Below are 22,190 nucleotides of genomic sequence, written 5' to 3'. Positions count from 1 at the left end.
CAAAGATGAGCGAGAAACAAGGCGTGCTGTTTGCCATAGCGGCGGTTTATCTGCGCCGAAAACGTAAACGCCGGTCTGTCTGGGTCCACAAAACCATTAATCTCGGAGTCAGCACGGCGAGTACCACCGGCTGGTGCAAGAGCTGCGGCTGGATATACCATATCCATATCATAGAGCACTGGAACATTGCTAACAGCAAGAATTAGCCTTTCATCCATCTTTCCGTTACTGCAGGAGCTGAGAGAGAGAGAGAGAGAGAGAGAGAGAGAGAGAGAGAGGAGAGAGAGAGAGAGAGAGAGAGAGAGAGAGAGAGAGAGCGAGAGAGAGAGAGAGAGAGAAGGATCACGTGAGCTGTCCTGTCTTCTCTCCTATTGGCTGTCGCTTCCATTAGTCGCTCTTCATTTGAATAAAGTTGAACTTGTCTCAACATTGTCACGTCGCTGGACACGCCCACATCTAGTCGCCAACGGCCGCGACAGCTCGTGTCGCCGGAAGTCGCTGTGCTCGCATTGAAAATGAATGGGATGGAGTCGCTGTCGCGCGCGATGTTGCCGGCAGTGTGTACGCACCTTTAGAGATGAAGTGAATATGCTGATCACACAACTGGTCGGGTCCAAAGACGCATTTCCCTCCCTTTATACCCATATGTCCGGGGGCGGGACATGCAAATTCTGAGTTGATTTAAGTACAGGTGGGAAGTAAAATTAAATAATGTTGACCTAAATTATATTCTCTCTTTTTATAGGTGTGGTGTGTCCAGGGACGGATTACTGACCGGGCCAATGGGGCCAGTGCCCAGGGCTGCGCAATCTAGTTGGGTGAAAACCCGTTTGGGTATGAACAACCCCAAAAGATGTTAATTAAACCACTGGAGTCTTATGGATTACTTTTATGCTCCCTTTATGTGCTTTATGAACTTCAAAGTTCTAGTCACCATTCACTTGCATTCTGAAGCGATCCACTGAATAAAACACAATGTGATATTTCACTGTTGTTATGAAGCTTGAGTCTGGAGGAGGAGTCAGTGCAAGTGTAACACCGTGTGAACCGTCTATTGAAGCGTTTCCCGCCTCATTTTACTTTTGACTTCACATTTGAGAATATGGACCGACTAAAACATTTTATTTATTTATTTATTTTATGCACATTAGTTGAAAATTAAATGCTCATTTTAACAGCCAGGAATGTTCTTTGTAATAATATAAGGCTGCTGAATGGTTTATGTATTTATTGCGCCCTCTGGTGGAGTAAGGAAACAACGTCGATTTAAAAATCATCAGACTTTAAAATTCCATTTTTTTATATATATTTATATTTTTATATCTTTAAAATATATATAATACATTTTCATAGTTCAGTCAGTACTGTTTATTTTTGTAATAAAGTTCAGCACTATTTTAATTTGAGTTTTTTTCATTTAGTATCAATTTTAAAAACTATCGGTTGATTAATCCCTTGCTCAAGGGCCCAACAGTTCTGGGGCTTGAATCCCCAACCTTTCGGTCAGTAACCCAGCGCCTTAACCATTGAGCCACCACTGGCCCAATTGTGGTATGAATATATTATGCAAATGACCATGTACTGCTCAAATCTTTACTGATTGCAGATTATATATATGCTATATATATATATATATATATATATATATATATATATCAGTGGGGATTTCTTTAAGACTGCAAGGGAAGCTCAGCTTCCCCTATAATGTCAAAAAAATAATGGTCAAATATGTACTATTGTATAAACAATTTTATTGAATAAAAATGCGTTAGAACGCGTTCATCTCGAAGACGAGTTCGTTCAGAATCAGCTACATTACATATAGCAGGTCGGCTGACTCGATTTACTTCTCATACATTCCCGTAGCGTCAGTGCATTTCCCTGTTGAAGCCGAGCGTCCATTGACTTCAATGGGGCTGCTATGAACAGTTTTTTTCAGTGCTCCGAAAATAGACGGTCATTGGATAAATGCTGCGATTATGTCCCGCCCACGGATGCTCAGCGTCTCTAGGTGCGTACACACTGCCAGCGACAGCGACTCAATACCATTCATTTTCAATGCAAGCACAGCGACTTCCGGCGACACGAGCTGTCGCGACCGTTGGCGACTAGATGTGGGCGTGTCCAGCGACGCGACAAAGTTGAGACAAGTTCAACTTTATTCAAATGAAGAGCGAATAACGGAAGCGACAGCCAATAGGAGAGAAGACGGGAGAGCTCACGTGATCTCTCTCTCTCTCTCTCTCTCTCTCAGCTCCTGCAGTAACGGAAAGATGGATGAAAGGCTAATTCTTGCTGTTAGCAATGTTCCAGTGCTCTATGATATGTCTCTTCCCACGTACAAGGACATTTTTAAGAAAAATACTTTATGGAAAGGTGTATCTGAGATCGTGGGGATTTTATGGACCCAGACAGACCAGCATTTGCGTTTTCGCCGTAGATAAACCGCCGCTATGGCGAACAGCACGCCTTGTTTCTCATTCATCTTTGATATAAAGCATTTTATGTACTGATTCCATTTATATTTAGTCTTTTCCCTCCAAAATGTTTGTTTTTAGTGGCAAGAAAATCGATTCGCTGTCAACAGCAATGGAATGACATCCGTGAATGTCATTTATAAACGTTACTAGGCAACCAGTAGTGGGAACGCCCACTAGCGACTTCACCGCCAGCCACTGGCGACCTGCAGCGATAAAGTCGCTGGCAGTGTGTACGCACCTTCTGGGGGTGAATGAGGAGTGGGCTGGCCCGGACTCCGGGCTTCCGCGTGATGATTGGAGGATCTGTCGAAAGACTGCATCTCCTTTTGATTGACAGCGAATCTGTACTATAAGAAGTCACTGAAGCTATTTCGCGCTCAGTCCCATCGCGGATTTCTCAAGTGTAGTCGAAAGACAAACTGCTGCAACCTATTTCTTTATATTTGTTTGGCGAAATTGCTAGTCAATTTGCATAATACATTTCACACAATTATACACCACATTCCTTGTTTCAGTTTTACCAAGTTTAATATATTTTGTTTTAGAGCGTTCGTTCGTTCGTTCGTTCATACAGTAGGCTAGGCTAGCGTCGTACGGGTGAAACTGCGCACGATGGCAGATGGTGCTAATATTGTCGACCTGATTTTGGCGAAGCCATTTGAAAGTCTTCCTTACGAGGAAAAAATTAGAATTAAACAGCAGGGCAGATCAACACCTAAGATTGATTTAGTGCAAAAAATAGGGAAAAATAACAGGTCTTTTCAGCTCTCCTGGTATGACAAAGTTAGCTGGCTGACTGGAAGTGCTGTGACAAATAAAATGTACTGCTGGCCATGCCTCTTGATGAAACCATCTCATGGATGTGTTGTTTGGTCAAAAGTGGGGTTTGGAGATCTGTCTAACTTTGACAGGGCATATAAAAGACATGAAAAGAGCAATGAACATGTGAGTGCATGTGCAAGATTAAGTTGCATGGGCAGGATCAGGGTTGAGCATGCAATCAATGAAGGTGCTCGCATTCAAGTGACTAAACATAATGAAACAGTCAAACAAGTAGGGCAGAATTTACTTTTAAATAAGTTTATAATGTAGGCCGAAAATGAGCTTCCCCTCTTTGAAAGACCAGCAGCCGCCACTGATATATATATATATATATATGCTGCTGTTATTGTATTTGTTGTAATTTACAGTTAATTGTCATTTTGTGATTTTTCAGAGCTCATCATTTTCTTAATATGTTGTTTTTGGTTGTTGACATTATGGACTTGCCTAGTAATGGGTTGGCCCAAATTACCCAGTGGCCCACCGGGAAACTGTCCGGTGCTCCCGAAGGCCAGTCCGCCCCTGTCCGAGAGACACTTAGTGTTGACAAGAGCTGTAGTCTGGATAGACATCGCAGCTACACCCAGTTCAGATGGATAAGAGAACAGAGATAATCAAACAACATCTCTTTTAGCCAAAGAGGCTACAGGCAAGTCAGTCCACTCGGCGGCGTTTTATGTAAACAAGTGGAGCTTCTATCTACGTGAATGGGGAAAGAGAAAAATCTTTAAACCAATTGGTCAAGATTACGATCAGAGAACATATTTCAAATAAACTTTTAAAATATGAGAACAATGGTATCATAAACAATTATTTAGCTCAGAACGCGTTAAACGCTATTTTCCAGACTGTTCTAGCTGATGCGCATGCGCGGTCTCGAGTTGACTGACGGACGATGTCTGTAAGGCGGGACTACTGTTTCTACATCCGGCATGTTTGGTGTTCCGATTTCTCTCGTTCATTTAAATACGAGTGTTCTGTCTCGAGCTTGTTAAAGATATCAACGTTACTCCATGTCATCTTCTCACTATGAGCCACTTGTTTTTTTATTTTGCAGTTTTTTTTCTTTCTAATTTAAAATGCTAAAAATCACACAATCCGCTAAAAACATAAGCCAATGCGAGTATAAACACTTGTGATCGGAAAAAGAAAACAGCCAATTTAATGTATTGGAATAAGAGCACTAGAACTCACTTAAAACTAGACATTTACGTAAGTACTTTTTGATGAACTAATGTTAAATTAGCTAAAAATACACTTTAGCTAATTTTAAATATTCGTCATTAAATCAAAACTTTGTTATTAAATGATTGATGTTTGTTGGTGGATTTGCTGGCGGAACTTTGCTGTTGGAGTTCGTGTTTCACGGCGGAGCCTTTATTGCGAAACACACAGTGAATTCACATGGTATGAAAACACCGAGTACTTTAATCTGTTTATCTCTATGTGTTTCCATTTAAATTCAACAGTTTTATAATGTCAGCATCACTGATCCGAAGAGGACTTGAATTATTCAACGAGAAAGGTAAACATTTGCGTACACAGCCGATTAAAGTCATTGTTCGCCACTGAAGACGACAGTAAAACTTGTGTTTGTATCCGTCACATTAGATATTTATTATGAGACTTTGATAGACTATATATCTCATTTATAAAAACATACATTTGGCTTCTCTCTTTCTTTGTTTAATTATGTTTTTGGAGTCATTTATTGGCATGACAACAGATGTTCATTTGTATACCTTAAGCGTTTATAGCTGCATAATGGCAAAATAAAATATACTGCGAAGAGTAAACGAGTAATACAGACAATGTAAGTAGTCTCTAGTGGAAATAAAATGTATGTAAAAGGCAATCCTAGAGTTTCATCAGTAGGTTAAAACGGGGCTCAATAGACTTATGAAGTTTAAATTAATATAAAGGAATAGTTCGTGCAAAAATGAAAATGCTCCCATCATTTCCTCACACTCATGCATCCCAGATGTGTGACTTTCTTTCTTCAGCAGAACACAAATGAAATTTTTTAGAAGAATATTTCAGGTTTGTTGGTCCATATAATGTAAGTGAATGGTGACCAGAACTCAGGACTTTGGGTGAGAACAGACCAAAAAAACCTCCTTTTTCACTGAACGTCTTTGGAAAATATAGTTTTATTTTGTTCCATTCTCACCCAGAACCAACTGGATCGCTTCAGAAGACGTTAATTAAACCACTGGAGTCTTATGGGTTACTTTTTGACCTACAGAGCTGAAATATTCTTCTAAAAATCTTCATTTGTCTAAAGCAGAAGAAAGTCACATATATCTGGGATGACATGAGGGTGAGTAAATGATGACAGAGTTGTAGTTTTAACCCTTTAATGCATTCCTTGGGTCTTTAGAGACCCGGGACCTCATTTCATCCCCTGGACCTCATCCATTTTTGGGCAAAAAATATAGCAAAATAAAATAACAATTATAATGGTTTAAATACCAAAAGTGTATAGGGTCATTAGAGACCCTTGGAATGTGTAATAATGTATTTTTTTTTCTTTTTTTGCACTTCCATAAATAATATTTGTATTACTTCATATCTACATAAGTTTAATATCACAGGATATCTATTTCTTTGTTTATTTCAAGAGAAATGAGTACTATATTCATACAAATAAACACGATCACATTGATTTTCTGTGCATTAATGGTGAATTATCAGTATTTCATATGTGCGCACACATACATAATATACTGTTTCTTACTCAAGGTGGCGCTGACGTTTCACTGATAGACTTGATTTAGATTTGATGAAGAAGCGACATGGAAGTCAACTATAGCAAGTACAACACATAAACACGATATGACCGTGTCATTTGGGTGTACTACTGAAATAATGTAAGTTGTGCATTTATTTAGACTCAATAAGTGCCTGAGAAAATACACGCGTGTATCTCAATATGATTTTGACAGTCAGATGCGTCTCATTAAATTTCAGTGTGAAGATCATGAATCCTGTTCTTGATTTGTCCTGATTTATCGCAGGTTCTCTTTGACATATACAAAATAAACCGTGAAAATATCTCAAAATATATTTTATTTTCTAATTTCATTGAAAATATTTTAAAAATATCTGGGAATTGTGTAGATCCATTTTTGACAGATATACATGCCGGGTCGCTAAAACATGAGAATGCAAGAGTGTTTGGTGAAATTCCCATTAAAGGGTTAAAGCCAAATTCAGGTTCAAAACAGTTGTTAGCTGAGGGCGCTACTGTCTCAATGCTGTCTTTGGAGGGTGTTTTTTAAAGACGAGTGTGTCGCTAATTCAGTTTTGTGGAAGTTTGAGAGTGGCTAAAATCGCTTGCAGCGCCTTTAAACTAAAGTTAAAGAACAGCCCCTGGGTTTGGAATGTGGAAGTAAACTATAGCAGGTTAAATTGAGATGTTCAAACGGCAAACCCCCCCAAATACATGTATATTGTTATAAACGTTCTCTGTGTGTGTGTGCGTGCGTGCAGATGGACAGAAGCGTAAGCAGCAGAACAGTCCTCATAAAGCGTCACTGATGAATCGGATCAGCTCTAATAAACAGAGCGTTCACAAACAGATCCGTCGACTGAAGAATCCGAGAGGAGCAGCGAAGAGTAAAACTACAGTTAAAGACAAACACATCAAATATGCTCTGGGTGAGTGAGATCATGAGACTCCTGCTCTGATACGGGACACATCAGTTCTTTATTACTCTTCAGAGTTTAACCCTGCTGTTTGTTGTTCTCAGATGAATACAGGAAGAAACAGAAGAAGAGTCAGCTGACCTCAAATCTGGAGTACTTCCTGAGCACCGATTACAAAACACAAACCAGCCACTCCTCAAAGGTGTGAGCTCGCGGTCATGTTACGCCTTCATTCAGGTTATATGTGATGATGCTGGGATACAATGTACCGATGTTTTAAATGATTTATGTTTCAGATCATAAAGCAGAATTCCGGTCGTCGTGCGTGTCATCAGCCGGATCTGCCCGACTCTAAACCAAAGGAGAAATCTGTTTTCACCGAGGAAGAGTTCCAAAAGTTTCAGAAAGAATATTTTTCAAATCTTTAGTGTCTTCGAGGAGCATTTAATGACAATAACACGCTTTCCTGGGAACGTTCACTCGGAATGATCCGTCATTGATGCAGTTATTCCATTTTACTAATAAAACACGTGCTGATGTTTATTGTCAAATGTGACTTTGCAGAATGAATCTGATTGTTTGAGTTTCTTGAACGATGCATCTTGTTGACCGATGAGAAACGGCGTGTTTTGTGACCCATCCTGTTTCAGTAAATGCTCAAAGGTTTCTGGGTAAATGACTCCTGACTGAAACTGGACTCAAGACTCGCACACACATTTTTACGTTTGGGAAAATCCACCCATATGTGCATCACGTCAGAGCCACAGTCTGTTAAACATATTTTAGAGGACTGTAATGTTTCGGCTCCTTTGGCCAAATACTTCTATTCCGTTGACGCCCTTGAAAAGGTTTTTAACCAAATTAATCCGAATTTAGTTTCAGTTTTTAGCAAAAACGTCTCTCACGCACACACTCTCAGCGCACACACACACTCTTTCTCTCACACATGCGTGCGCACATACACACTAGAGTTGCTCCGATACCAAACCTTTGCCTTCAGTGTGATACCAGCGCTGGTACCTCGGTATCGATACTATAATCAACAAATAAAAAGCTTCAGATTTTTTAAGAAATGGCAGAAAATATCAGACACATTATGCAATTTCCTTTTTAATTTTTCTGGTTTCCATGTTTAATATTTTAATGAACTGTTACGAAAACTGATCACATTGATACATACAGCTTAAATCAAATAAAAGAAATATATATATTTACAAAAAAATTGCTATTTCTGTTTCTTTTTGTTTGAAGTCATTAAGTGTATTGAAAGAAAATTCAAGTTAATACACAATTCTAAAATGGTACAATCAAAATTCTTATAAAAGTCTGTTCTTCAGTATTTCTTGCTCAACAAGGACATTTACAAAAGAGTTCATATACAGAGTATCCGGAAAGTATTCACAGCGCTTCCCTTTTTACACATTCTGTTGTGTTACAGCCTTGTAATGGATTAAATTCATTATTTTCCTCAATTCTACAAACAATAATAATGACAACGTGAAAGAAGTTTGTTTGAAATCTGTGCACATGCTGCTGTGGGTGTTTTGTATGTAAATGAAGTGCTGCAAAGCACAATTTGCTATTTTCCCAAAAATGTGGTCATTGCACTAAAACATTTCAATACTACCTCTAAACTCAGCGCAAAGTCTAAATTCAGTTCCTGCATTTGCAATTTGGAGATTTCACCAGCAGCTGGTAATAAAGTTCCTGTCCAAACTCAGAATTTACAGAACATCCAATAATGTCCTTGACGACATTTATGAGATAAGTGTTACACTTTCTAGAGTTCATGGTTCATTTTTCCAACTAATATTATTATTATTATTATGAAGTCACAGCAAAAGGAGCCAGTGGAAGTAGGAGAGCGTTAATGTTTGGATTTGATATGATTTTATTACCACATTGTTATGATTATTTTCATTTAGTTTGTAAATATATTAATTTAATGTTGCTAAATCAAATCGCTGGTAGAAGTGAAGTATGTGCCGGTACAATCACTGTAATACTTGACATGATTTGTGTGTCAGTAAATTAAAGTGATTAATAATATGTACAGGGGTGCCCAATACGTCGATCGCCTCGACTGGTAGATCGCACAAAATTTAAATGTACTTTAGTTAAATTTTAATAAAAATAAATTAAATGTACTTTAGTTAAATTTTAATAAAAATAAATTAATATAATGTCTTTCCTTCTTTTAGTGTCTGACTTGCACTTGACCAGTAAATATTGACCAGGCGATGTTTTGTTTATTCAGTTGCCATGACAACTAGGTTTGCACATACGCGCCTTCCAAGGACTTCTGAGAACAGCGCGCGAATTTAGGCGCGTATGCGCAAACCTAGTTGTCATGGCAACTGAATAAACAAAACATGGCCTGGTCAATATTTACTGGTAAATGCCCTGACTATTGTAATCTATTGTGCTGTAGGTGTTTTGGGTTTAGTGTTAAAACTGAATGATATCAACATTGAACATTATTATATATTTGTTTATTAATTACAAGATGAATTCCATGTAGGGATACATGCAGTAGTCCCAACAAGCATTTTCTTATTTTAAATGAAACTGTGTTTTTTACTTGGTAGATCTTATTGAGTTGCTCATTTAAAAGTAGATCATCACACAAAAGTGTGGACACCCCTGACGTACAGTCTCTATAATTTAACGGAGCATACATCCATTTCCTGAACCACACTTTCCATGCATATAAATGGAATATGTAAATACATTTCTATTCTTCTAATTCATTACATACAGTTCATTTACACTACCAACTTCTTATGAATGTGCTGTGTTTGGCATTGGGCAGTATAACAGGACGGAGACGGTGCCAGAGAAGAACCTCCATTGACCCCCCCACTTGCTCTCACAATGTTCTTCTTGTCGTCATTGTTCGTCATTTGAAATCAAATGACCGTTTGTAGGCTATTCAAATTTGAAGCCTAGTATATATTGCCTAATTGAGTGCGCGAACGACCGCTGCTTTTTCATTGGCCATTTAGGTTAGTTACGTTATTGTTCACGTGATTGGTTCATCTTAAAAAAATTTGTGTGTGAGCCTGAATTTGTTTGAATTTCTAAATACATTTGCAATACCTTTCAAACAATCCATGTGTTTTTGCATTTTTTTCCAAACACAATATTACTCAACTTGAGGCTTTTACATGTAGTTTAAATACAATAAGAAACTTCTGTTTCAGTTTATTTTTTTACCAAAAACGTTAAGAGGATCATGAAGAGGTCAGTGGGGCGTTTGTTTAAAAAAGGTTGAGAACCACTGATGTAAACCCATACATGGTTAATCTCCAAACATGAACTTTGTAAACTTACTCAACTTCAATCTTGCTGCAGGTTTTGTCATCACATCTGCCACCATCTCGTCTGTTGGGCAATAGTCCAAACTTATTTTCCCATCATTCAGTTGATCTCACGAAATGATACTTTATGCCAACATGTTTACATCTCTGTCTGTTTATAGGATTTTTTGCTAACGCCTTGCGTTTTGGTTATCCTCATAAACCTTAGGTGGTGTGTAGTCATGTCCGTCAATGCCCTCTAATAGCTGTACTAGATACATACACTCTTGTGTGGTTGCAGCTAACGCCATATACTCTGCCTCACAAGTGGATAATGCAACAGTGGGCTTTTCCATTCTCTTTTAGGCTTACACAATAACCCGTTGCACTTCGTCTGTCAGTTACATCACTGTACGCATGTAATCCCAGTTTCTCCTTATCACATTTCCTGTAAATCAACTATTTTTCCGGTTGTGCCTTTCAGATAGCCCAGTTCATGTTTCACAGTAGTCCATTGCTCTTCTGTTGGCTCAGTAAAGTACTGTGACATCTTACTTACTACAAAAACTCAGATCTGGTCTTGTACCTGTAGTTAGATATATTAGGCTGCCAACTGCCTCTCTGTATTTCTTGACATTTTATTTTTATTTATTTATTTATGCATTTGGCAGATGCTTTTATCCAAAGCGACTTACAGTGCACTTATTACAGGGACAATCCCCCCGGAGCAACCTGGAGTTAAGTGTCTTACTCAAGGGCCCAACAGTGGCATCTTGGTGGTGCTGGGGCTTGAACCCCCGACCTTCTGGTCAGTAACCTTGAGCCTCAACCACTGAGCCACCACTGCCCCAGAAAAATGCATCAGTCATCTACTGACCGAAAGGTCAGGGGTTCAAGCCCCAGCACTGCCAAGATGCCACTGTTGGGCCCTTGATCAAGGCCCTTGACCCTATCTGCTCCAGGGGCGCTGTTTCATGGCTGATCCTGTGCTCTGACCCCAGCTTAGCTGGGATATGCGAAAACAACTGCATTTCATTGGCTCTGTACCTGTACTGTGCACAATGACAATAAAGTTGAATCTTAATCTTAATAATCATCAGTGAATGATAATGCAAACCTATACCCATCTCTGGACTCTGGGTCTACTGGTCCCGCTATATCTGTGTGCACCAACTCTAGAGCTGCTTTGGCTCTTACATCAGGCTCTCTGTTCCTGGTTTGGATAAACTTTCCCTGAGTGCATACTTCGCAATGAAGGACAGGTTTATCTGTTTTACCCTTTTTCACATTTGTTTCTATTATGTCAACAGCACGCTTAGACGAAAATACCAAAACTTCTTGGCCATTCAGGGACTTTGCGCTTATGAGTTAAGGCACTTAACACTTTCAAACACTCGATTTGAAATAATATACTGTAATATACTGGACATGATGCTTATGCGCTAACATGAAGCCATGCATATATGCAGTATATTATCATTTATGATGACACTAAAACTGCTGCAAAGATGAGCATATAAAGTGTTAATGTGCAGAATAAAGACTAAAGAATGATGATGAGGCTACGTTACTTTGGGCAGATGTGTGAATTTGCATTTTAGAGTATTTGAGTAGATTTGATTCCTTTTGTAGACAAATAAAACAAAGCAAAAATTGCATGACGTGGTCTTGGAAAATGTCCATACACTAAATGATTGTACCAATCTCACTAATAACGCTTCACGACGGTGTGATCTTGATGACTGAACAACATAAACAAAATCAGCTATCGCCTCAAGGTGGGTGGAGCTTAAGGCCACACCTACCGATGACGTGGACCAATGGCAGTTAGAGGGGGTTTAGTAGTCAGTCAGAAGTTTTCCTAAAAGTTCGCCCAGACGAGCTTTTACGAACCACCGAAACGAAGGCAAAAACACGTCTTTTTTTTTTTTTTTTTATTCAACAATTGCACAGTTTACAGGAACGTTCATCTCCATTATAAAAATAATACATTGTGCAGATTCCAACATTGCGGGTGTTTTAACATAAACAAAACATAAACAAAAGACTCACATCATCACATTTTGCCAGGGGAAGTATGGATTTACAAAAAGATATCAAATTGTTTACACACAGTCACAGTTTTTGTTGCCTTTTGATTAAGAGAATACTTAAGCGTGTTGACATATTGCTTAACCTCATTGTTAAAAGCAATAAAAGATGTTTTGGAATGCGCAAATTTACATTTATGAATGTAAAATTTTGCCAAGAGAATAATGAGATTAATAATGAAAGTTTCATTAGGCCTAGTCTTAGTTCTGTTGAGGTCATAAAGGCCATAAAGAACATCCTTCCAAAACAACTTGAAATCTTTCTCAATTTTTTCTGCAATAAAATTACAAATATCAGACCAGAAACTTTGGACAAAAGGGCAGTGCCAAACAAATGGGTAACTGTTTCAATACTCATAGAGCAGAAAGTGCACATTACATCAATGTCTTTTTTAAATTTTTTAACAATATGATCATTAGACAGGTAAAACTTATGAATTATTTTAAACGATATTTATCTAATTTTGTTGGTCAGCAAATATCGGTTGGGTAAGAGCCAGACCTTCTTCCAGTCAATGTTTTTCACAAATGTATTCCAGTATGGAACCACATATGGGACTGTGATAATATCTGTTTTGAACCGGGCTCTAATTAGTTTATTGTTCTTACCATTGTTACAAGAAAAACAAATCTTACCAACTGAAGTGTTAGTCAGCGATAACAAAGTTATTTGTTGTGTGTCCAATCTTGGTTGAGCTCTATATAACATGGAAACACCAGAAGAAATTGCTCCAAAGACTTTGGCATAATCTCCAGGAGACACAGGAATTTTGTATTCTTCTAGAAACTCATTATAAAAGTAAAGACAACCATCCCTGTTAAATAATTGGTCAACAAAAATAATGTTATTATTAAACCAGTAATCAATAAATAAAGATTTGTGTTTAAACAATATGTCTTTGTTGTTCCATATGTAATATTTGTTGGGTGAAAAGTTGTGTTTGAAAATAAGAGACCATGAAAGGAAGGCCGGGCGGTGAAAGGCTGACATTTTTATCGGGACTTTATCAATATTATAATTACAGGTTAAGAAATAGCTCAACCCACCCAGTTTTGACAGCATATGACATGGTATGACATTCCAAATAGAATTAGGGTTTTTAAAGAAATGTTTCAACCAATTTACTTTAAAAGTATTATTAAGAGTACAGAAATCGATAAAGTTTAATCCACCCTTTCCATAGTCGTTTGTTAGAACAGACTTCTTCACATGATGAGTTCTATTTTCCCATAAGAAGTTAAAAAGAAGCTTGTCAATCTCAGTAATATGTTTTTTGTCCACATACAGAGATAGAGCTGGATATGTTAACCGTGATAAACCTTCTGCCTTAGACAGTAGGGTTCTGCCTCTGAGGGACAGATCCCGTAACAGCCACTGGTTCAGCTTTTTCCTGGTGCAAAAACACGTCTTTTTGGACAGATATTGTTCTAAATGACGTCACACCCGTTTGATCTTATATTTCGTAGGAGATATCTGGGCCTTCAGATCTTCAGCTCCCTATTCGACCTGATGACCGGGTCGTGAAAGTGAGACACGCTGTCGTGGGTCATTTTCTGTCTGTTAGAAAAGTATTATGGTGAATTAAATTTCACTTTCTTTGGAGTTAGTAAAGTATAATTTGAGAGAAATTAATATTGTCATGAAATAAAGTTACTTTTAATCCAGTGAAACATGGAGACTCTCTGCTATTATTTGTCTTTGGTCCAGAATTATACCATATTTTAACCATGATATTCGGAGTGAAAACACTGAAAATTATGCTAATAAAAATCATAATTTTGTGGGTATTATGGTTTTACTAAGCAACTACCATAGTTTAACTGGTTTTACTATTGTATTATTGTGGTAACAATATTTGTAACATTTGTTGACATTAGTGAACCACTTTAGTTAACTTCAAATAACAATGAACAATACTTTTACAACATTTATTAATCTTGGTTAATGTTAATTTCGACATATAGTAACATGTTTTTAAAATCAAAAGTTGTATATGTTAATGTAACATTAATACACTATGAACTAAGAAACTAACAATGAACAATTGTATTGTTATTAACTAACATGGACAGAGATTAATAAATACTGTAAAAATGTGTTTTTTCAATAGCAATATTGAGTGTTGTAGGCTAACCATTTTGTTGTTGTTGTTTGTTGTTTATTTTTGGACTGAAACCATGGTTTTACTGTAGTAATATTTAATTATACTGTTATCCATATAGTAAAGAAGGTGGTCAGCTGATTGTGGAGAATTCACATTTCAGACTCTGGATTCTCCAAGAACTCTGATTACACTTGGTGCATTCTCTAGAGATGTGAAATAAGAGTGAAGAGCAGGATAATGTTTGAGCGCCCTCTTCAGTGTCCATGAGGGACAGTCAGTGGATTGAGCTTGATCCCAAAAGATGCTGATTCTCAAGATCTGTTAGGCTTCAATGTCAAAGGTCAGGTTGTCAGTAGCAATTTGGCATTATGCATATGCATTGGGCATTATGAACAAGGACATCCAACCCCAACTACAGTATTGGAGTAGCTTGATTTAGGCTTGGTAAAAACAATAGCCGCTTTTCCACAATCGGGCTAGTGCGAGCCAGGGCTATCAAGTAGCCAGCCGGGGCCAATAACCTTGAACCTCGAGCCGCAAGACCAAAATCATTCTGCGTTCCCACCATCTGGCCAATAACTCTGCTGTGTTGCCCAAAAACCCGCCCTTAATACGCTGTTGCGGAGCCAATGTCCCACACCTCCCATTTCACAAGCAATAGGGAAGCTATAGAGTTTCATGTTATAGAGTTATCTAGAATAATGCATTTATATCGAATGTAAACGATAAGTTAGCATTGTGAAATATAAGTTAGCATTGACAACTCAACAACTTGTCCCGAGTGGTCTCTCCACTAACAGCGGAACGATGACCCAGCATACCTTCTATGAAAGATTGCAGAACCATGGAAAGTTCCCGGTTGGGCTTGTTTGGCCCAAGGGCAATCGACAGGCCATTGACTGTTGGCCCCAAGAAAGCCCAGAGGTGGCAATGTGAATGCAACTGGCACTAGCCAGCCCTAGCACACCCTCATTTGGCCCAATAATGGAAACGCGGCTAATTGTTTTCCCTTCTCCTTGCTTTATGTTATGCAACATGATAAGTGAATGTCCCATTTTGCGGGGTAGCAACGCTGCTACTCCCCGTCTCTAACCACCTCTTGTAACTTGATTTTAAGTCAGTGAGTCTAACAGCTGAAACTGAGACATATTAAAATTTTTCAGAGAATTCCTGGGTAAATCGGGATGTCTTGTCCCTCTAACCTCAATGAAATGAAGAACACAGAAGTGGGAAATGTCAGAAAACACAAACTGGTGATTCTGAAAGGCATTGGCATGTTATTCAGTGGACAAGATTACCAGAAACTCAAAGAATCAAAGACCACATTTGCAAAGAAGATCCACGAGGTGTCAGAGCGGACCTGATAAACTGATGTGAGGAGTGACAGGAGTATTTGTTTATTGTACAACAGTGAACAGAAAGGTTTCTTTAAATGGTAGCTAGAGGGGGAACTTGTACAATTTATTAAACTGCGTATACTCTTCTTGAATATATACAGTACATCATGTGCTCTTCTTGTTTAGTGTCTTTGCAAAGGTGATTGTGTCAAAATAAAATAAAAGGATTTATATGAGTGTGAATGTTCTCTTAATGTATTCTTTTTTTATATAATTTCATGTGTATTATAGCATTGGGCCTTGTGTTTACATTCCTTCATAAGTAATCACAATTATTAAGGAGATGACTATAATTAAAATATTAATTAATACCATTATCTGTCTATCTATCTAGCTGTCTGTCTGAATATATATATATGTCTGTCTATTTAGCTGTCTATCTATCTGTCTGTCTAACTATCTATCTAGCTGTCTGTAACTATATATCTGTCTGACTATCTATCTGTCTGACTATATATATGTCTGTCTAAATATCTAGCTATCTAGCTGTCTGTCTGTCTGACTATCTATCTGTCTGTAACTATATATCTGTCTATCTATCTAGCTAGCTGTCTGTCTGTCTGACTATATATATATATGTCTGTCTATTTAGCTGTCTATCTATCTATCTGTCTGACTATATATATATATGTCTGTCTATCTATCTGTCTGTCTAACTATCTATCTAGCTGTCTGTCTGACTATATATCTGTCTGTAACTATATATCTGTCTATCTATCTAGCTGTCTGTTTGTCTGTCTGACTATATATCTGTCTGTCTAAATATCTATCTATCTAGCTGTCTGTCTGTCTGACTATCTATCTGTCTGTAACTATATATCTGTCTATCTATCTAGCTGTCTGTTTGTCTGTCTGACTATATATCTGTCTGTCTAAATATCTATCTATCTAGCTGTCTGTCTGTCTGACTATCTATCTGTCTGTAACTATATATCTGTCTATCTATCTAGCTGTCTGTCTGTCTGACTATATATCTGTCTGTCTATCTAGCTGTCTGTCTAAATATATATCTGTCTATCTATCTATCTAGCTGTCTGTCTGTCTGTAAAACCCCATGCTTGTAACCTTTTTTTTACTTTCAGACAAGGCTTTTTCAAGCCAACATCCAACTTACAAACTTTATAAATCTAGTTTAGGAAAAGAAATCTCGTTGCAATATAATCTGATCTATTAATTACAATTCTTAAAATATTATATTTAAAATATTGCCTTCTGTGTGTCTTCCTGTGTGTCCTGTCTTAGCTCAATCACATGACCTACATTTCACGAGAACGTAAATATTTGGTTCCTATTTGTTGCTGAATAGTGACAAGCTCAGCAACCAATCAGCAACCAGATATGAGCGGAGTGACATGAGCAGGTTTGAGAGGCGGAAGGTGATTGTGTGGGTGTAATGCGTGAGTATATAAGCGGGATCGCTGCCGTTTCTCTGTTTCCTCTCACAGTTATCTCCAGTTGTTGCGCGCGCCTCTCCCTGCGGGAAACATGGCAGTTTAGCGGCTTGCAGCGGCAGAAATCGCAGCGGCTGATCGGCAGTGCAACGGTCAAGTGCACCGGCTCTATTTGGCAAAATGGCGTAAGTATTTGTCAGCATTTGAAGTCTCATTTGGTGATCATGTCGGACCATATGTCACAGACTCAACTTTTAGAAAGCTGTTCTCTCTGTTTTTGTTGTTCTAGCCCTGATTGAGGTTTCAGAAATAATCAACCGCATCTGAATTTTAATTTAATTATTTTATTTTTGGTTAGCCGGCTACTGCGGAAAGTCCCTCTGACCTACAGTTATGTCCCGTTTTTTGACCTTTTCGAAAATACTCTTTTATGATACGTGTTTGATAAATAGAAAATATTTGCTGTGACAATAAAATAAACTTTTATGATCTCCTGTCGCGCGGCAACGTGGCACCTCAAAATGGCGCGCGCGCGGTTCTCTGCGTGTTGGGCACTGGAAATGGCGCGAGGACTGCGTCATCTTGCATAGGAACTAAAGGGCGGAGCTTTCCGCTTTTATGACCAAATTAGGAAATGTTGTCAGCAGGGGCGGGGATTTCCTGGCAAGAGTGGTTGTTGGTAGGAGGAGTTTAATTTGCTAAATATTAATGATGCGAAAGTAAATGTCAGTGGTGGAACTTCCTGTTCCAGTGCCAGAAATTCCTTTCCCTGTTTCTAAACATTACTGTAACAACCTTTAAAAACGTCAGAGGGAAAATAATGTGGTATGTTTGTAATTTCTACAAACAACTCTGAATATGTTAAGTCTTAAATCAGTTGTAAGAGTTGATCATGTGTTTCTTCTCTTTCAGGTCTCTCGTGGTGATCACCCACAGCTCTGCTGCAGTAGACAGCATAATCGCACCGTTCACCAGCTCACTAGAACCCCGTCACAAAGTCCCTCTGACCCACAGTCATGTCTCTAATGTTCCCGATGTGTTTGGAGGATGTGGGGTCCCTGCTCTTGGGACCCTCATCTCTGATGGCTGACCCCTTTGGGCCCCTTCTGGACGATGATGAGGAGAGTGCTCTATCAGAGGGGTCTTCATCGCCCCTGTCCTCTTCTTACGCTGACTCTTCCTCTCTCTCGCCCCTCTCTCCCTGTCCTCACGCTTCTGTAGGGTGTAAGTCAGAGCTGCTGTCGCTCTCCTGGCTTCCTGAGTCTGAGCTGCTCGGAGCACAATCTGAGCCAGAGCAGAGATATGGTGAACACACTTGAACATACACATCAGTCATTAAGATTATTGTGGTTAGGGTTGGGCGGTATGAAGTTATACATGTTCACAAACACGCATACTATTCATATTTTGTATCTCAGCATGGCTCGCTAATATAGATTATATTTGGTGTGCGCATATTTTTACACTCATTTGAATTGAAGATCAGAGTCAGAATTTAATATCATATATTTTTTTTTTTTTTGTTTACATTTATGAAGGCAATGTTTATTTAAAAAACCCATTTACTGAGTATTAAATAACTATCTACCATCTAAAACACTTAATCTAATAATTAAGTTAAAGTTTTGTGTAAAATTGAGTATATATTGCTAAATAAATATTTTTTTTATATTAAATTGTGATGTATTGGCATTATATCAGCTATTCTGCTCTGGATATTGGCATCGATCATTAAAATCCCACATCAATTTACCTTGTAATTGTGTTTTTTAATCCAAATTTCTAGTAAAAATGAATCTTAAACGTATTTAGGTTTACTGTTATTTTAACCTGGTTTTCGCCGTGAAAGTAGCCATAGAAGCTGGCTTTGCGTTAAACAATCTTTTTTTATTTTGAGATTTTCTTCATACCATCCACCCCTAATTATTCGTAATTGTGGTGGAGATTTATTGGATGGCTTTATTGCCTCTCTTTGTAATCAAAGAAATATCCGTATTCTGACAGGTGAAGCATTTTCTGGCATGGATTGGATGACTGAGAAATTAGACCTGAGCGACTTTGACCTGGATTCTATCATCGGCTCATGTGATTCTGACCAGCCGCCCAGTTCTCAAGAAGAGCTGCTGGCTTGTTTGGACACCGAAATGGACCTGGACCTCGATTCCCTTCCATTCAGCTCATCAGACCCGGTCCTCACTCTGCCCACGCTCCCTCTCGATCTTCCCCTCTCAGAACCGACAACTGACTCTGAAAAACCAGCAGAACTGGAGTCTGTAGAGATCAAGTCCGAACCTCCGTCTCCAGTGCCGTCTCTCGATTCTCCCGTTTCCTCGCCGTACACTCTCGAGTTGGGCGGTGTGCTCGATGTGTCTGTGGTGAAGTCCTCCACGGTGCTCCAATCTTCTGGAATCATGCTGAATCTCGCTCCATCCCACATCCTGGTGGTCCTGACCCCTGAAGAGGAAGTAAGCGCTGGCGACTCGTCTGACAGCGACAGCGGAATTTCAGTCTCCGGCTCCCCAGCTCACCAACAAGAACCTGTACCATCACCTAAGTCCGAGGGCTCCTCCAGAACCAAACCATACTCCAAACCCAACCCTGATACAGCACCAGTCGGCACTAGCCGTGTGAAGACCGCGTCCGGCGCTCCTAAAGTGGAGAAGAAACTGAAGAAGATGGAGCAGAACAAAACCGCAGCGACCCGGTATCGACAGAAGAAACGGGTCGAGCACGAGATCCTCAATTCTGAATGTGACGAGCTGGAGAAGAGAAACCGTGAGCTCTCGGACAAAGCCAATTCCATCAGTCGCGAGATCCAGTACCTAAAAGGTCTCATGGAGGAAGTTCGTGCTGCGAAAAACCGCAAGAAACCGAAGGTCAGCTCCGCCTGAGACGGACGGGATCTAGTCCAGGATGACATCAGCTCTCACTTTAGGTTTAGATGCATCATGTTAGCTCACTGATGTTTGTTACTTGGAAAGTTGTCTGCACTATTCACTATTCACATTTTTACTCTGAATCGCTAATCGTCCAGTAAGGGGCCTCACCAGTTGTTACACTGAATCGTTTGCTGTTGTGCTTGTAAATAAGCTTCACTTGTGCTATTTTGCTCTATTTAAAACTGGCTAAACATGTTCAATCTGTCATGATGGGGTGTGTTGGCTTGTACGATTGCTTTGCCGTTTTCTATTAAAGATGCCATTCAACTGAATTATTGTGTTTTGTCCTCTCTTGAGAGCAGAGTTGTCTACCTGCAGTCAAATGTCACTATTGGTGTCAGAATTAAATTTAACGCTTAATCTTACTTTTAAGATTAAGCGTTAAGTTCAACGCTTAATCCAGATGCGGAGTAAGATTTTGAACTCCTAATGAATCTCAATCTCTCAAAACCGTCTTAAATCGGCTATTTACATGTTTTGGTAATTTCAAGCCACATTGCGCACTATACAATAACTGATACGTACGGATAGAAATACAATTAAAATATATTCAGGGATGCAAATTACTCCCTAACTACTTTCAGCTGAAGTCAACTTTTCTCAAGCTAATTTTCCCAAATTGTTACTTTTTCATTATTAAAATCACTTGAAATGGTTCCTTTAAGGGATGGAACCACTTAAAATACAAAGTTTTACATACTCCACACAAATAAACTGAAAATATACATCTGGAACCACCTGCTTTGACTTTCACCACTCATGACTTTGCATCCCTTTATTTTGGCATCATCAAGTTTACCTTTATTGCCATTCAACCATATGCAGATGCTATAGAGGAATAATATGTTCCACAGACCACAGTGCATAAACTTACAAGACCAAAAATGTTGTATAGTGTAACACTTGCCAAGCAACAGTAAGTACTTTTAGATCAACAGTGCACAAATAAACTAAGTGCTAATAAGAACCAGTGAATAAAAACATATTTTTTAATTAAGTTCTGCTGCCTGCTTTCCAAATTGTGACCAGTTAGAACAAAATTAAAGAACAGTTAATGTTCTTTTTAAAGCGACAGTGCTCCGCGCTAAGGGGTGGGTGAAATACCAACTGCAGTGTTGCCAAAACTCACAAAAGCAACCTGGTCTGGAAAAACAAGCCCAAAATAAGCTATTATTTTTTTTTTCTGTTTGGAGGATTTATCAGCAAAAAATCTGAAGTATGCAGTTAATAAACAGTTAAATGTTATTTTAATTACAGATCTGCTTCTCCATCAAAACCCAGCAGCATCAAATCTGAATTAATGCATCATAGCTAACAATAAATCAGTGAAGAAACAATTGAGAAATGAACTTTGTACCTCTAATAATGTTTCTCTTGTATCTGGATTAGACGTGCGTGTAGAGTAGGGCTGCATAATTATGACAAAACTTATAAGTGACGTTTATTTCGCTTGATATTGTAGCTGCAATTACTCATTTCGATTGGAAAAATTTTGTGGGGAGCCTGTATGCCATATTCTTTATGTACGCTTGTGATAGTGACCAGAGCGGTCACAAGGAGAAAGAATGGCGTTCCAAAAAGATGTTTAATCCATTAAAGGTGCACAATGTGCAAATAAATAGTGTTTAAAAGCAATCATAAAAACAAGGTTACTTTAAAAAAGAAAAAACTGTCTAAAAGTTAGGCCTGAACAACGGAGGCTGGAGTATATTGCGCTCAAGCAGCACTAGCAACCTTGTCCATGTGCTCAAACACTCATCGTCCACCTTGTTTCCTCTCCGTTAGTGGCGGCTGGTTTACATACACAAACTACCCAGCTTTGCTAATTATAACCATTACGTTAAATAAAATTAACCCTCACCTTAAAGGTGCAGTATTTAAGATTCAGAAACTCTTGTTATTAGTGACACCAGTGGCCGTTAAGTGAACTGCAGCAGTTGCTCGTGCGCACACTCCATAGGGACGCGAGCGAGCATCGGCCAAAACAATGACGTAACGTACAAAGAGACTGAATGTGAT

The 22,190-nt window shown here is 38.7% G+C and overlaps 3 protein-coding genes across 5 annotated transcripts in view; 2 read left to right on the top strand and 1 right to left on the bottom strand.

The window, feature by feature from the left end:
- Window positions 1-10,531, bottom strand: part of LOC127646312 (interleukin-2 receptor subunit beta) — a 38,685-nt gene extending 28,154 nt beyond the window's left edge. For both annotated transcript variants that reach the window (XM_052129855.1, XM_052129857.1), the window contains exon 1: window positions 10,284-10,531. The gene's annotated coding sequence lies outside the window, so the exon portion shown is untranslated. The remainder of the gene's footprint in view (window positions 1-10,283) is intronic.
- rps19bp1 (ribosomal protein S19 binding protein 1) lies at window positions 3,951-7,862 on the top strand. 2 transcript variants are annotated; one of them, XM_052129908.1, is made up of 5 exons: window positions 3,951-4,514; window positions 4,772-4,827; window positions 6,795-6,962; window positions 7,055-7,152; window positions 7,247-7,862. In XM_052129908.1, exons 2-5 carry the CDS (start codon window positions 4,779-4,781, stop codon window positions 7,376-7,378), a joined length of 447 nt encoding a protein of 148 aa, XP_051985868.1. In that variant the 5' UTR covers window positions 3,951-4,514; window positions 4,772-4,778; the 3' UTR covers window positions 7,379-7,862. The 2 variants fall into 2 exon arrangements, with proteins under 2 accessions (XP_051985868.1, XP_051985866.1); XM_052129906.1 differs by lacking the exon at window positions 3,951-4,514 and having other exon boundaries at window positions 4,666-4,827.
- A 6,720-nt stretch (window positions 10,532-17,251) lies between the features above and the next one.
- On the top strand, window positions 17,252-20,443 carry atf4a (activating transcription factor 4a). The gene is made up of 3 exons (XM_052129880.1): window positions 17,252-17,417; window positions 18,145-18,537; window positions 19,237-20,443. Exons 2-3 carry the CDS (start codon window positions 18,249-18,251, stop codon window positions 20,121-20,123), a joined length of 1,176 nt encoding a protein of 391 aa, XP_051985840.1. The 5' UTR covers window positions 17,252-17,417; window positions 18,145-18,248; the 3' UTR covers window positions 20,124-20,443.
- Window positions 20,444-22,190: the final 1,747 nt, after the last annotated feature.

Source organism: Xyrauchen texanus, chromosome 7, assembly GCF_025860055.1.
Source record: "Xyrauchen texanus isolate HMW12.3.18 chromosome 7, RBS_HiC_50CHRs, whole genome shotgun sequence".
Classification (NCBI taxonomy): Eukaryota; Metazoa; Chordata; class Actinopteri; order Cypriniformes; family Catostomidae; genus Xyrauchen; species Xyrauchen texanus.
The sequence above is the reverse complement of the archived record's forward strand: the minus strand, read 5'-3'. Positions and strand labels throughout refer to the sequence as shown.